Consider the following 15,487-nt stretch of genomic DNA (forward strand, 5'->3'; position numbering starts at 1 on the left):
AATCGTAACCACGGACTGCGAAGCTCATTCTCGTCGAGAAAAAGTCGTCGACAATAGCAGCAGCAGCAGCAACAGCAGCAGCAGCAATCAGTGAGCAGCAACAGTCTTCTTCTGATTATATTCTAAGTCAAATTACATCGAGGAAAAGAAAGTTACTAGAAGCTAGATTTGTCGCTAAAATTTCAAAGGTCAGTGATTGAAAGAAAAAAGAAAAAAATTATTTCACCTTTGAAGTAAATACAAAATATTCTACAAGTCATTTTTTTCCTTTCTACAAGTTGAGTCCTCATTACTAATTTGTTTCTTTTACAGATGGACTTACTCAACTAAATATTATTGCACGTGGTGAATTTAAGCCCACCAAAAAAGTTAGTGAATTGACGGAAGAATGCAAATATATGATCACCAAACTAAAGCCAGTTGCAACACGATTTGGTGACAAAATAATTGTTGACATTGATGAGGAATTTCAACTGTTTCTGTCATCCAAGCTGTTGAATGCAGTTATTCAAAATCAAAAATTGATGGACAATTTGATAGACAACGCCAATAAACTTAATTTATTTAAAATTATCAAGGAGGAAACTGTATAGAATTTAGTAGCGTATAGATACATTATTATTATTAATAAATAAATACTCCAATCATATTTATACATCAAATGTTTATTTAATTACCTTAAATCTACATACATAAGTTTATACTAACTCTCTTTTTTTTCTACAGTTCACTTTTATCTATCCAACTATTATGCGAATTATCGAATCCTAACCATTTCACAAACACTCGATTATCACGCCTTTTAAAAATTTTTTCAACCAGATATATATCGGGATGTTTTGTTTTTTGTAGTTCCTGCTCGTAAAAACCACCAAGAATGGGCTAATCTTGATAATCTTTCAAGAGATAAATAGTTGGATTTGATGAAACTACACGTACAATAGTAAATATTTCCGTAGACCAATTCGGTGTATATCCTTTTTCAAACATTTGTTTCGCATTACTCACTCTCAATTTATCGCCAATTTTGAACTTTGGCCTCCTTCTTGTACATTCTTGAGCAAAATTGCGTAATACTTGAGCTTGATTCACCGCTGTCACTTGAATAGGTTTCATACCAATCGTTCTGTGTTTACGATTGTTGTAAGCAGCAGTGAGCTTTGGTAGTATATCTACCCATTTATGATTGCCGCATAGACTAAATTTTATCCACATAGCATTTTTCAACGTACGATTGAATCGTTCACATATTGAAGCTTTGAGTGAACTATAAGTCGAGTAGAGATTAATGTTCTATTTTTTCATGAGAGCTTCAAAATTTGCATTGTAAAATTCTTTGCCTTTGTCCGTGTGAAGATTATTTGGTACTCGACTTTTCACCAAAACATATTTCAGTGTTGCTGCCACATCACTACCGGTTTTCTTTTTCACTGGTACGGTCCACGCATGCTTTGAAAAATTATCAATTAACATAAGAAGCCAATTGTAGCCGCGATTTTCTCTAGAAAAAGCCTGCATATAGACGACATCGGCCTACCAGGTCTCGTCTATTCCTCGAGTATCGTACTTGCTTTGTGGATAATTACGTCTGGCTGGTTTATGAAGTTTTTCCACCACTTTTTGATGCTCTATGGGCAAACGACCACGTCTACTTCTGTATTTTGAGTATCTATTTTTATCACTGATTTATTTATTTCAACTAAGTTACTAAGATTACTTTTCAAGTATGCTATGATGGTGTCTGTAACAGATTTGACTTCCAACTGAACGATACGTTGAATAGTTTGCAAATTAAAAACATCGTTGGAATTTAGTGGTGGAGCAATATTCTCTAATCTTTTATTTTGCAGATCAAAATTACCTCCTGACGTGAGCTTTAATCCAAGACTTGGTGGACCCCAACCGTCGTTAGCTCGATGTCTAAGTTTACGTCCAAATACGTCAACGCTCATTTTGATAATGAATATATGGTAGTAATGCTCTCAATATATATATCCACCCTCGCGTAGTTCCTGAATTATTGAATGAATTTCGTTGATATGACTATTGTCACCTGCTGATTGTTCAGCTACAAGTAATTGAAGACGATCAACGAGCTCATTTGGATCATCCCAATACATATAATCTATATTAATGTAGTTCTTGTTGTTGTTGTTGTCGTTGTTGTTGTTGTTTCATGCAACCTTATAACTAGAAAAAGATGTCCCAATTTTCAATTCCTTCTCTTCTATCTTAGGATTTTTAGTCTTATTAAATAATGGACCAATGATGTTATTAAATTGTGACTATTATGTATAGGCTCATTTAGATTCTTGCTTTTTCTATGTACGCTAGATTTTTCTAAAATTTCTCGATATCTCTTGAGATCACCTTGTGTTATTATACTTCTATCAGGCTGCTTTGTCACAAGTAACTCCATTAAACCATTTGTTTTAAGATACTTGAAATCATCAACGCTTACGGTATTCTCATCACTGTGGAGTTACCAAGCACATAAATTCCACTTTTTTCTTTGCGCACACCATGAGTCACCTTTATCCAAAGCATTTATGTACTTCTCGATAGGCAAGCTCTCATCCTCGCTTAGTTCAGATAAACTGTGATAAATTTGTGTATTGCTGTGCGTAACTGTATCATCAGTATCTTCACTGCTAGACTATGGCTTTTCATAATCATCACTAACAGCACCAAAATAATAATTTTCATGTTGTGGTGTTTTCTTTAAAAGCTGTCTTTTTAACTGAAAAAGCTTCAGGAGGAGGAGGATTTTTACTCGCAAAATTCTTGATTGATTTTACTAAATTTTTGATTGGTTCCACCTCACTCATTATAGTATTTAGCGGATTAATTATTGGCTTGAACGTCTTATTCAAGACTTTATCAGCGCAATCTCGAGCATGCTTCAGTAGATTATACTTCTTTCTGATTGCATCTTGCGCTTTCACAAGTTGAGAAAGCACATGTTTTTCTTTTTGATGATCCTCCATTACTATTAGACTGTGTATTATCTCACTGGTCTGATATATTTATAACAAAGCAGTCAAAACCTTTTCGATATCGTCCATTATTTATTGCTCTATCCTTGTCAATTACTAAAAATCCATATTTATCATCTAGCCAACATTTCGTGCATAGTTCTTTAAATTTATTGTAAATGATGTCCGAATTCACATGATCTTCAAATATATGTTTCATATTTGCTTCGTCTTGTCGAAAAACCGCCAACAAATTAACGTTATCTCTTACGAATTATTTAGGAGTACGAGCATACGTTTATGAGAGATAGAAGCAGTCGACATTTCTATGTCTACCCATACAAAAGAAAGCACGCACGTTGTCTTGCTTCTCGCACGCGATGTCATCGAATATCATTATTGAATTGGGTAATGTATTCTCGGGATCAATCACTGTCTCATGCTCTTTGAAAGGAAAATACTTCACTTCGTCTATAGGCTTCATCATCTCTTCCAGTAATTTATATTTTGGTTGATTGAGAGATTTCGAGTAAATGTAAACATTTTCGAATCTAACGCCATTGGAATGAGTAATTAACGCCAAAAGACTATTGGATTTACCACAATTAGATAAACCACAAAAAATTGCTCTGATACTATATGAAAGTAAATCCTCATGACGCTTTGGTAGTTTATCTTCCCGTACGATAGCGTCGAAATTTTCGACAGGAAGTTTTACAGTTTGCTCTTTAAAATCCATGCTTACGAGAAAATGTTCAAACAGTAACTGAACCAATGATATATATATATATTCACTTTTATAGTTTTTAAAGTTAGTCGTGTGTTGGACTTCATAGAGTGATGATCACATAGAAATATCAGAGAGTGAAGAAAGGACGTGGATTAGTTAAAAAAGTCATCAATAAGCTTCCCTTTGAACTTCATATTCCAGTATTGTGGCCCGGAAACTAAATTGCAGGAACGAATTGCTCGAGGTGATCCAGGCATCAATTCTTTTGACACAGCTTGTAGAGAACATGATATAGCTTATTCAAAAAATCATGAAAGTGTAGAGTATAGAAATATTGCAGACAGAATTTTAACTGAGAAAGCTTGGAAGCGAGTATTCGATAAAAATTCTAGCATCAGTGAAAAAGCACTTGCTTACGCTGTAGCTAACGCTATGAAATTAAAATCTAAATTCAGTATGGGACTCAAGAATAAAAAGAAACATAAATAAAAAAAAACTCAAGTCAAAAGGTCGCAAAAAGAAATATCAAAAGTTAATAGACTTGAAAAACATAATCAAAGCTGCCAATTTTAAATGGCCAAAAAATAAATGTGCTCGAACGATCATCGGCACTGCTCTAAATCTTTTCATGCAGTCATTAAAAAGATCGGTGGAAAAACTAACATCAAAACTCTATGAATTATGCCAATTTCCAAAAAGATGGATGGAGCTTTACCCTTTCTCATTCCTCTTTTTGCTGTTCTAAGCGTAACTGGTACTCTAACTGGCGGAGCTGCAGGAATCGCAAAAGCGTAAATGATGCAAAGTCTGTAAAACGACAATTAGAAGAAAGCAAAAGACACAACAAAACGATGGAGGCCATTGCACTGGGTGAAGGGATGAATCTTAAACCATATAAAACAGGCTATGGACTATATCTCAAACCTTACTTTGGATTAGCTTTAAAAAAAAAATTTCAAGTAAATTTACACGATAGAGCTCTTATAAATATCGACTTAATGAAGTATGTCAAAATTTTAAGTACACCAAATTTCCGAGGAGTGTTTAGGAGAAATAACTTACCAAAGCCTGGACCACATTATCGAGAATCAACTATAATTAATCTCGATGACGTTAACGGAATAGACATACACTGGGTTGCTTATCGGAAAATTGGAAATAACGTCACATATTTTGATAGTTTTGGAAATGTTAGACCTCCATTTGATCAAATGACATATCTCGGTGTAGATGAAGTCAAATACAATCCAAAAAGATACCTATAATTGCGGTCATCTTTGTTTGTAGTTTTTATGTGGGGCTATATAAATAAAGACACCGTAAAAAGCTATCAGTCTTATTTAAACAGTCATGGAAGAATTATTCACTTTTACTCTCTCGGGTAATTCTTCTCTACTGGAAGCGCAATATTTTCCACCCATTGAACTATCAGCAAACAAAAGATACGTTTTGGGTTTAGTAGAATTTTTGGACATTCAACTCTATACCCAATATAGATATAAATAACAATAAATTTTACGTTGGTAATAAACCACCTGTAATCTTACCTGTGGGTAGTTATGAAATTGAAGATATTGATAAATTTCTCCGTAAAACCTTAGAGCCTGAAATAACAGTGAGTCTGAAACCAAACAATAATACTTTACGTTGTGTAATTGAAAGTTCAGAAGATATCGATTTCCGTCCACAAGATTCCATTGTTTGAGTACTGGGATTTGCACGGTGTAAACTAGAAAAAAACAATTTTCACCATTCGGATCTTCCAGTAAAAATTCTCAAAGTAAATTCTCTGAGAGTCGAGTGTAACATTACCTCAGGTGCATATATGAATGGGAGTAAGATTCACGATATTCATGAATTTTTTCGTGCAGTACCACGTGGATATAAAATTATCGCAGTTCCTTCAAATGTGATTTATCTCCCAGTTACCATAAAGTGTATAGATAATTTACAATTACGCATCGTTGACCAAGACGAAAATTTATTAAACTTTCGAGGTGAAGTGATAACAATTAGATTACACCTGAAAAGTACATGATGGGAATCGTTTACAATTTAAACAGTAGTGGTGGCTATATAAGCAGTATAATATACAAAACCAACCATCAGTCGTCGATTAAAAATAGAAGCGACAACACGGCGAATCCCGAGTGTCAATCGTCATCGAAAAGCAAAAGGATTGACACATCAAAGCATAAAGTTCTTAAAAGTTTCGGCTTAAAAGTAATTTCTGATGGAAAATAAATTGTATTATTTTTTGCTGCTTTAAACGAAATAATGGAGAACGTTCTAGAAATACAGTCACCCGTCACCTTTGATGAATCCTTGGCTCATTATGAGATTCATACTCATTAACCGTACACCAATACATCTTTCAAAAATAGCGATGAAATTCGCATATCAATCCAACATCAAGACCTGCGTCTTTTACCATCTCGTAGCTCATTGCGTATTTGTGGTAGATTGTGCGACGATAAGAATGCAGTCTTAACGAATACTCTATTTGTGAACAACGCCATCTGTTATTTGTTTGAGGAAATTAGATATGAGCTAAATGCGATAGAAATCGATAAATGTAAAAACGTTGGTCTAACAACTATTATGAAAAATTGGCTATCACCCAATCCAAGTCAAAATTGGATTGCTGAAAATGCCGGATGGATAACAGAAAATGATCAGAAAATAATCAACAACGAAGGATATTTCTATGTCACTATTCCTTTAAACTTCATTCTCAGATTTGCTGAAGATTATCGCAAAGTATTGGTAAATATGAAACATGAACTAATTCTCACACGATCAAGCAGTGATTTAAATGCAGTTATCCAAACAACAAAATTAGTGGAACTAGAAACAATAATCGAAAAATTTAAGATCGATATAACACGCATCGAATGGCTTATGCCATATGTTACTGCATCGAATTCAAAAAATTTGTCTACTTGATTTTCTGAAAAGAGAAAGAACCATTTCAATAAGTTTTCGTAGTTGGGAATTATATGAGTATCCAATGCTACCTATGAACACAAGTAACGTATGAACAGTCAAAACTGCAAATCAACTGGAAAAACCACGTTATGTCATCTTAGCTTTTCAAACTAAACGAAAAAATATTTCAACAGTTAATGCAAGCGTATTCGATCATTGCAACATTAGTAACGTAAAACTTTTCCTCAACTCTCAGTGTTATCCGTATGGTAATCTTAATATTGACATAAATAAGCATCAGTTTGCAATGTTATACAACATGTACTATATGCCAGTTTCCAGAAGGCATATTATGGTAAAGACTCTGAACCGATGCTAAAAAAATCTACCTTCATAAAACAAGTACAACTCATTATTATTGATTGCTCTAAACAAAATGAGACATTGAAGAACTCTGCAGTGGATGTACACTTGGAGTTTGAAACAAGGGAAAAGATTTCTGAAGGAACTTCAGCATATTGTTTTATTTTACATGATCGCATCGTTCAATACAATTTAATAAGTGGGGATGTAAAGAAACTTATTAGGGAGTGGAGATCGATGTATTAAAGAGATGACTCTTCTCTCAAGCAGCTCAGTAGCAGCCCGAATAGAGTACGTAGTGGATATGCAAGGTTTCATGATGCCTGGCAATACGTATGCCTTAAAGAAGCTAGCGATACTTCCACTTAACTGCGACGAAGAACCACTCGTACGATTATTCAATCCTCCGTTTCCATGGCGAAGACTAAATGAAAAATGTAAGCGTTATAATCTTTGGAAATCTACTATCATGGATTAGAATGGGACTCTGGTGATTTCAAGTACGAAGAGCATAAATTCATCATTACAGACACGCTCAAAGATGCTACAAAAATTTTTGTTTCCGGAGATCTGAAAAAAGAATGGTTCGAACGACATGGCCTCAAAGTTTTCGACTTGAATGATTGGAGATATTCCCCTTTTGAAAATATGAAATCAGTTACTGTGTGTCCTAATCATAACGGTAAATACGTAACGACGTGCGCACATCCAAATGTCAAATTTATGAAAAAGTTTTACTTAAATGGTTGCTGCATGGATTGGGAAGAGAGCGATGAAATTATTGAAGGATTTCATTCTTTCAATGTAAATGACTTGTAGAATAAGATTTATTTTTTATTAATAAAAAAATTTTATTTAAGAAAAAACAATGTGTATATTTAAGATAACCCCCCCCCCTCTACTCCACTATTTCATAAATTAATAATCAGTATATAATTTTTTTCACTAAATCTATGCATTACACGTAAATCAATTACGTCAAATTAATTAAATGCAATTAATTACATAAATTTATTTTAATGTTTAAAACGCATTTCACATTCGGCGGGCGGGGAGGGGGGCTTTTGCGCATGATCTAATAGTGATGATCTGATAGTTCATACGCTTCAGATCACAGAGGGAACGGCGGCGGGGGCGCCTGATCTCAGGAGGAGAGGGGGAGCCTGATTTAAGAGTGCTGCAGATTGCAGGAGTAGAGGGGGCGCCTGACCTAAGAGGGCTGCAGGAGGAGAGGCGGCGCCTGATCTAAGAGTGCTTATCTCATAGATCATGCACTTCAGATCACTGATTTGAGCCCCCCCCCCATGATCTGAAGCCCCCCTGATCTGTGGCCTACCTAGTTTACCTAATTATTTCTTGAAATTTTATAACTTTTTCTTATATTTTTCTTGGAGAAAGTAATGCAACTGTTTTTATGCATACTTATATCGTACAGCATTTCTCTCTCTCTTTCTTTCTCTCTTTCCTTACCTATGCCATTATTGAGCGTATATCTTGAATTTTATATGTTTTTTTCCAATGCAAAACAAAATTAAAATAAATCACAAAGTTTTCCATTTGAATGACAAATACCATTATTTTTTATTTAATAATTTGTTACTTAACTTGTAGAATGTCTTATTATAACCAGTCCAAAACATCTAATGAATAATCATTATGAACCAATTAGGAGTAACTTTGCTAATATTTCCATCATTTTGGATGTTAATATAAATTGTATAATGTATACTAGGAAAAATACATAAAATTTATTATTCCCTTATTTGTCTATTATATTAGATATTTAAAGAAAATATAAATTTGTACAACTTTTTGACCTACAATAGTTATAAGACAAATAATTTTTTATTATAAATATTATTACAGAAGAATTTATTTGGATAATGCTCCAATCGAAAAATAATATCAATAAGCCTTGTATATTCATAGAAATACTATTTTGGAATATTTCACTCAAAATTCTCTTGTTTTTAGTTAAATCAAATAATATCATAACTTCAAATGATAACTTGTTTTTTAACATTTTTGTCCCTAGCACAGAGAATCACTACAATTCAGCTAGATGGTGTGCAATATTTTATATCTAGAATGAATCCTTATAGTCCTGAGTTAAATTATTTTTTAGCATACCAGTACTGTCGTTCACTTGGTTTGCAACTTGTTTCATTTGAGACAAAAGAAAAAGCTGATATTATGACACAATATTTGAAAAATGCAGGCTACTCAAAATATGATTTTTGGACTTCTGGAAATAATCTTGGTACAGACATGTTTCTTTGGATGAGTTCTGGACTTCCTTTCAACGCAACTTTTGATTACATGGTGAAATCATCTAATAATAAATCCATAGACGTTCCACCAGGTACTGAACCACAGCGTGTTGCTCGAGAAAGGTGAATAAATATATACTAACAGTTTTATAATATGGAGTGTCATTAAACATTTTTAGTTTTGATATTTTGGGACTTTATTCATTTACAGAGGAGGGGTTACGGTACTGTATTAAGTCGCTCAACGCTAATTGCGCAATATCAACGAAAACGATACAACGACTTTCGCTTCAATCTGTCTCATTAGCTCCGGGTTTCAACGTAACACGAGTCAAGCGCGTCGACGACACAAATAAACAACTCAAATGGCATTAAATGCATGCAGCGTCTCGCAACTCACGGATTACAGCGAACTTGTTGTAAACGCTGAGGTTATCCGAGGTACCAAACCATTCTACGTTCGAAAACAATATATAAAAAAGAAAATTCCTTCTACTTCCAGCGAAAAAAGCGAACGTGATATTTTAACTGCCAAAATTTAGCAAGAATTACTATGCGTGGAGGGGTTAGTTGTCGCTCGTCAGGAACTACCTGCTGCTAATTCTGTAGTGGGTGCAACTTCGATCAAGAAAGTCGGCGTTGGCTTCTACAAAAATTATTCATCACGACTGGCTGTGAGCGTAAAAGTTAAAGATAACGATTCACAAATTATACAAGATATTTCGAATAAATACAAAACGTCGCGCTTTATTTTCGCCAAAGGGAAACAACGAAAAACTTAAACTACATACAAATAAGAAGTTAACGTAACCGCTCAAATCTAGCGCTTATTGCTGTTATAGTTGGTATTAAGACGTGAGCGAAGTTGCTTAACGTATCCCGGTGTAAAAAAATTTGAACACAAAAGACTCGTGTCCAAGTGAGTGCTGACGCGGGAGAGATTGAGCTTTGGAAAGTGACACACCGGATATCGCGTTATGTTCATCAGTTCCGCTTTATGTTCGGAATCGCAATAAATTATTAAGGCTAGACAGCGAGTTCGAGTGCCTGGAGCTCCACCCTCGCAACTTCCTCACGTTGGTTTAATATCAGTCTCGCTAGCTCCGGCAAGACCGCTGCTATACTCGTAGAATCGCGTTCCTTCCTGTTCTTGGGCACCGCACTCAGTTGCAGATGTGCTAACGTCTGCTCTTGGCGCAGGTATGCATGTTCCATCGGAAAATAGGTGAGTCTATCTTTGCCCCTATTGACATTATAGAGTTTACTTGGTCGCTCGGCTATTACCCACGACTATCGGTCGGATTTGTGTTCCTCCGGTTGCAGTGCAACTCCTGATCCGATTTCGTTACGTTAGAGTCAATCACCTAGATCACCCCATCCTGTGACTCACCCTGCGTGACCGATCTCACCTTTCTCGGTACAGGTGTAAAATTTAGCGCACTCCCTGTGCTCAGCAATCCCGTAAATAACGAGATAAGCTGCGATTTTTGCTGCTATCTTTTCCGAAACTCTCATATTTCTCTATGTTTCATAGAAATGCCTTTTATAACTAATGCGATGCTAAGAAAAGCCGGCTTTCTTTTGTTGAAGCTTGGCGAAGTTTGACATTTTTTATTGCCGCGGCATTTTTTTTAAAGGTGCCATACATGGGCGCTGCCTCCTCCTCCCTTATTACTTGCAAATACTTGAAACGTACACCGCGGAACTCAAGACGTCAAGTCGCACTTCGAAGCAGCGCGCTTCGAGGTATTCCGACGTGGATGAACTCGCCCATGTGGTGAATGGCAACGGATACTGCAGCAGCAGGTCCTCCGGTGTAATGAGCTCATTTATGATTGATTCGTATCTTCAAACCCGCTGAATCTCTACCACAATCAGCGTTAAAATTGATAATAGCAGCACTTCGCTGAGACGGAGAGATAGTACTGCTGGATATGCCCATCTGTAAAACACCTACCGAGCCCACACGGCCCCCACCGCCACAACAATTTTAACTTCGGCACCCACGTTAAGCAAGCACGAATTCATTCTGACTCTGCTCCGCGACCTCTGGCTCTGTAGTCTGACTTCTACTTGCGCCCAATGTAATCTTGCTCGCGCTTTCCTCGACCACGAGAATGAAGGAGGTAATTACTGATCCTTGATGCTCTATTACAGCTAACATCGTATTTGTCTCGACGTGCTCGCCAGAGAAATGCATAGCTGCTTCTGGCTGTTCCATAGTTGTTTCGCTTGCAATATAATTACATAATAACAATTAATAAAGCTCACAATTTCTCAATACATTTGCCAGATTATCGCGTCAACACGATGGCTACATTGTCCGGCACATCCTTTGCCTTTATTAAACGTTTACACTTAGGAACAAAGCCAAAACAGAACTTAACCTAAAAATTACAAGCAACATTCACATAACCACTAGAACATCCAAGATGTATCCTACTTCTAATTGTTGACTCTTTTCACATTTCGCAGAGAGACGTACCTCTTAAATTCAGATACATGTACCATCAATACCTACTTATTATTGTGCGTGGTTAAGATTAATACGCCTGGTGATACTATCCACAAAACTTTATACGAACTGGAGAAACTTGAGTCCAATTTAGCTTCTCTTCCAGGACTCACATTTAAGAACGTGTGTACGCGGCTTAACAATAAGTCATCGACTTTCGTAATGTTTCTTTTGGAGGTTTAGCGATTCCTCGATGTGTTTGATAACCAATTCACGCAGCGCAATGACGCGTGAATAATCGACACACACGTTCTACTTCGTATCGTAAATTCCTTACCTGCTACAGTTCACAACCAAAATTCAAGAACGCTAGGATGGTCCTTGTGCTTGCCTAAATCTTCGTATTCATGTCTTGCCTAAATTCGTGTAGATACTTATCCTGATTTTTGTGATCTTCCTCACGAAAATCGCCAACATTCGTTTAAGTATTTTATCGCTCGCTCAGCAAAATTGACCTGCTAGTAGTATAGTGGAGAGACTTGAGCTTTACGTATTTCGTAAATAAATCATGAAATATTATACGATATTTAAATTGATTCTTTCTTCTCGGTAATTCGATGACATTTACTACTACTACTAAACACAGTCGCTTGAATATTTGCTTAATCATGAGGCCTATCGGGAACAATTATTCAATTTTATGCCGTTGAGATTTTTTACACGAACGCACGAATTCCTTTATGTCGTGGTACATACCGTGCCATGGGTAGTCCCTCGCAATCTTTTCATATGTTTTATCCCTAACAAAATGTTCCGAATGTGTCTCTCACTTCACTCGAGCTCGCTATAACTTATCTGTTCTGCAACGATAGAGCATACTGTCTTATATCCTTCAATTTCTAAAAGATACCTCTCATTAACTGGGTCGAAGTACCCCTATCCCAGAATGTGAAAACTAACTCGATAAATCCATTCTACCTCCAAAAACAACTAGTTTACCATCGACTAAACTTTTTTATCTTTTCTCCAAACGTGGAAAGGTAAAAAAAAACGGTAATTTACAAAAAAAAATTGTTTTTCTCTGATTCTAAAAAATATATCAATACCGAGATTACGGTATCCTATTCTATATGTACTCTAGTTTCACTGTGATTTTTTGAAAATTTACAACGACGGGCATCAACCTAGAAAACGAAAAAAGTATTTCAAATCGTCGCGCACTCGCGAATAGAGAGAGAAAGAGAGAGAGAGACGACCTGACCTGGTAAAGGCTGCTGGTAGGAATCGCTGCTGATGCTGCTGGCAGGAACTGTTTTTTAAGTTGGTGGCAGAAAATTCTGCTATTTCCACTGCAGGCCGAAAATACTGCGGGACTGCTGGCAGGCTTGTGGCAGACTCGTATGGATTCCTCGATGCAAGGGTCGTTGGAAGTCTACCTTGTGCTTTGATCTGCTCGTTGTCCTCTACTTTCTTTGTCTGTTTAGTTCTCTTTCACGTGTGCACGCTCGGCCGTCAAACGATCCGTCTAACTCAGAATCTCCAACGCCGGCGGCCAAGGGCCGACAATTATAGCCAGGGCCCCGTCACAAGTTTTTCGTTTCTATCAGTGTGGATATATTTTAAGTAAAAGCTGATAGAACATTCATATTCTACGCGAAGAAATACTTGTAATACTTGTATTATCAGGACCAATCCATCAAACAAATCGACGATCAAACTTCAGACTCTCGCTTGCCTATGCGTTATACATAGGGAATTGAAGATTGGTATTTTGAACGTCACTTTCTCATGACAAATTAGTCTTTATGATATAAGTATTGAGCATGTTTTTGATCTATTTTTTCATGTACAATACGATGGTCTAATCAATTTTTACTTATTATCTACACAGCTCTGAAAGCAAAAAATTGGTAAAAAAAAGGTTTTTCAAATTTTTGGACACGACATCGTATTAAACATTTTCCGAAAATCATTTATTTAACTGTTTTATATAAAAAAAAATATTGATAGCTATGGCTACCATATTTTTTATTAGGATTCAGGTGATTGTCCCTTTTCGCTTTTGAAAAGTCCGGATATTCCATAAGAAGATGTAGAGATCGGTGTGTAATTTTTCGGTTCTGCGACAGGACTTTCTGTTTTTTTTTCTTTACACTTGTATATAAATAATTCATCGTGTGACTATGGTCGCGGTGGTGATAATGATTATTATTATTGCTATGATCAAGTATGCTTGTAGTATTTTTAGATGATGAGTCTGATTATATACGAGTGGGGTTCAAAAAGTAAGGTGACTTTTCAATTTTAGCGGGTTGCGTACATTCAAGTTATGAATTTCTGTTGTTGTTGTGTTGATGCACTCGCCACGATCATTTATAGTTTTGACTATATAGCATGTGTTGTTTTTCTGGCAAAGGCGTCAGAGGTTAGAAGTGTTTGGTGTGCTCGGCGATTTTCTCTATCGAAAAGAATGGAGCAAAGAGTTTGCATTAAATTTGAATGAATTAATAGTAATTTTCAATTACATGATCACAGAGAAAAATAATATTCCGGAGTAAAATAACAATTGATAATTTAGACTTAGATGACAAAGTAATTTTGACATCTACAAACAATGATGTAATCAATATTAATAATGACATTTTAGATATCATGGAGGGCAATCGCCATGAATATTTAAATTTAGATACAGCTGAAGATGACAACGGAGCGTACGTTCTCCAGGGCTAGGCGCTTATACGAGTACTTCTGACCTAAGATGTATGATCAAGTCAGGGAGTACGTGAAAAGTTGCCCGGTATATCAGCAATGCAAGTTGGAACAAAGGGCACCTTACGGGCTGATGGGTCGTAGACAGGTGTCATAACCCTGGCAGGTGGTGGCCGGTGATATCACTTGACCATTCCCAAAAAGCTCTAGAGGTTTTATCTATGTCCTTGTCTTTATAGACCTTTTTACTCGCTCGGTGGTATACGTTACGATACGCAAAGCTAATAGGAAGACGATCGTGAAAGAATTACACGAGCGGATTGTCACTAGATTTGCGCGCCAGAAGTATTCTTGTCGGATAACGGAACCAAATTCAAGAATCAGGAAGTCGATTCATACTTTCAGATGAACGGCATCCAGCGCGTCTTCACTTCCGTGTACCATCCTCAAACGAATCCTGCGAATAGCGAATAGCACCACCGGATATAGTCCTGTGATGCTCATCTTTGGGCATCAGCCGATACCTCCTTTGACGTTCCGAAGATCCCAGGATCAGCAAGCCCTTGAGTGTTCGGAGGGCTAAGCTGTAGTGGATTGGGCTGAACATATGGAGAAGCTCCCTAATCTATGGGAGCGTGCCAACTCCAAATCAAAGGAGGAAGCGGCCGGGAAGAGACGGGAACCAGAATTTAAGATCGGAGATGGGATATGGAAGATAAACAGCGTACTCTCCTTGGCTACCCAAGGCATATCAGATAAATTGTACGCTGGTCCGTATGCGATTGAGGAGGTTTACAGTACCAACACATACAGGTTGGGTAATCAATTGGAGATCCTGCCCGAGTTCTTCCATGCCAAAGATTTCAAACCGTATTACGTCCAGGAAAAGAAGAGGACGAAGAAACGACCAATAGCGATCCTGTCGAGCCGCGAGAAGAGGGACCATAGGAGGCAAGCGATTCCGCGAGGGCGTGTGAACATTCTAGTAGGAATTTATCGAGCGAGCGGATCGAAATAGCAATCCCCACGGTCGTAAGTAACAATCCCACCGAGAAGT

At 36.7% G+C, this 15,487-nt stretch overlaps 1 protein-coding gene across 1 annotated transcript in view; it reads left to right on the forward strand.

The window, feature by feature from the left end:
- LOC131672227 (uncharacterized) overlaps positions 1-15,487 on the forward strand; it is a 376,536-nt gene that overhangs the window by 158,550 nt on the left and 202,499 nt on the right. Inside the window, exon 2 of the mRNA XM_058949318.1 lies at positions 9,032-9,389. Coding sequence (XP_058805301.1) covers positions 9,032-9,389 — 358 coding nt within the window. The remainder of the gene's footprint in view (positions 1-9,031; positions 9,390-15,487) is intronic.

This window comes from Phymastichus coffea, unplaced genomic scaffold, assembly GCF_024137745.1.
Source record: "Phymastichus coffea isolate CEN01 unplaced genomic scaffold, Cenicafe_Pcof_1.1 PCOF00011, whole genome shotgun sequence".
NCBI lineage: Eukaryota > Metazoa > Arthropoda > Insecta > Hymenoptera > Eulophidae > Phymastichus > Phymastichus coffea.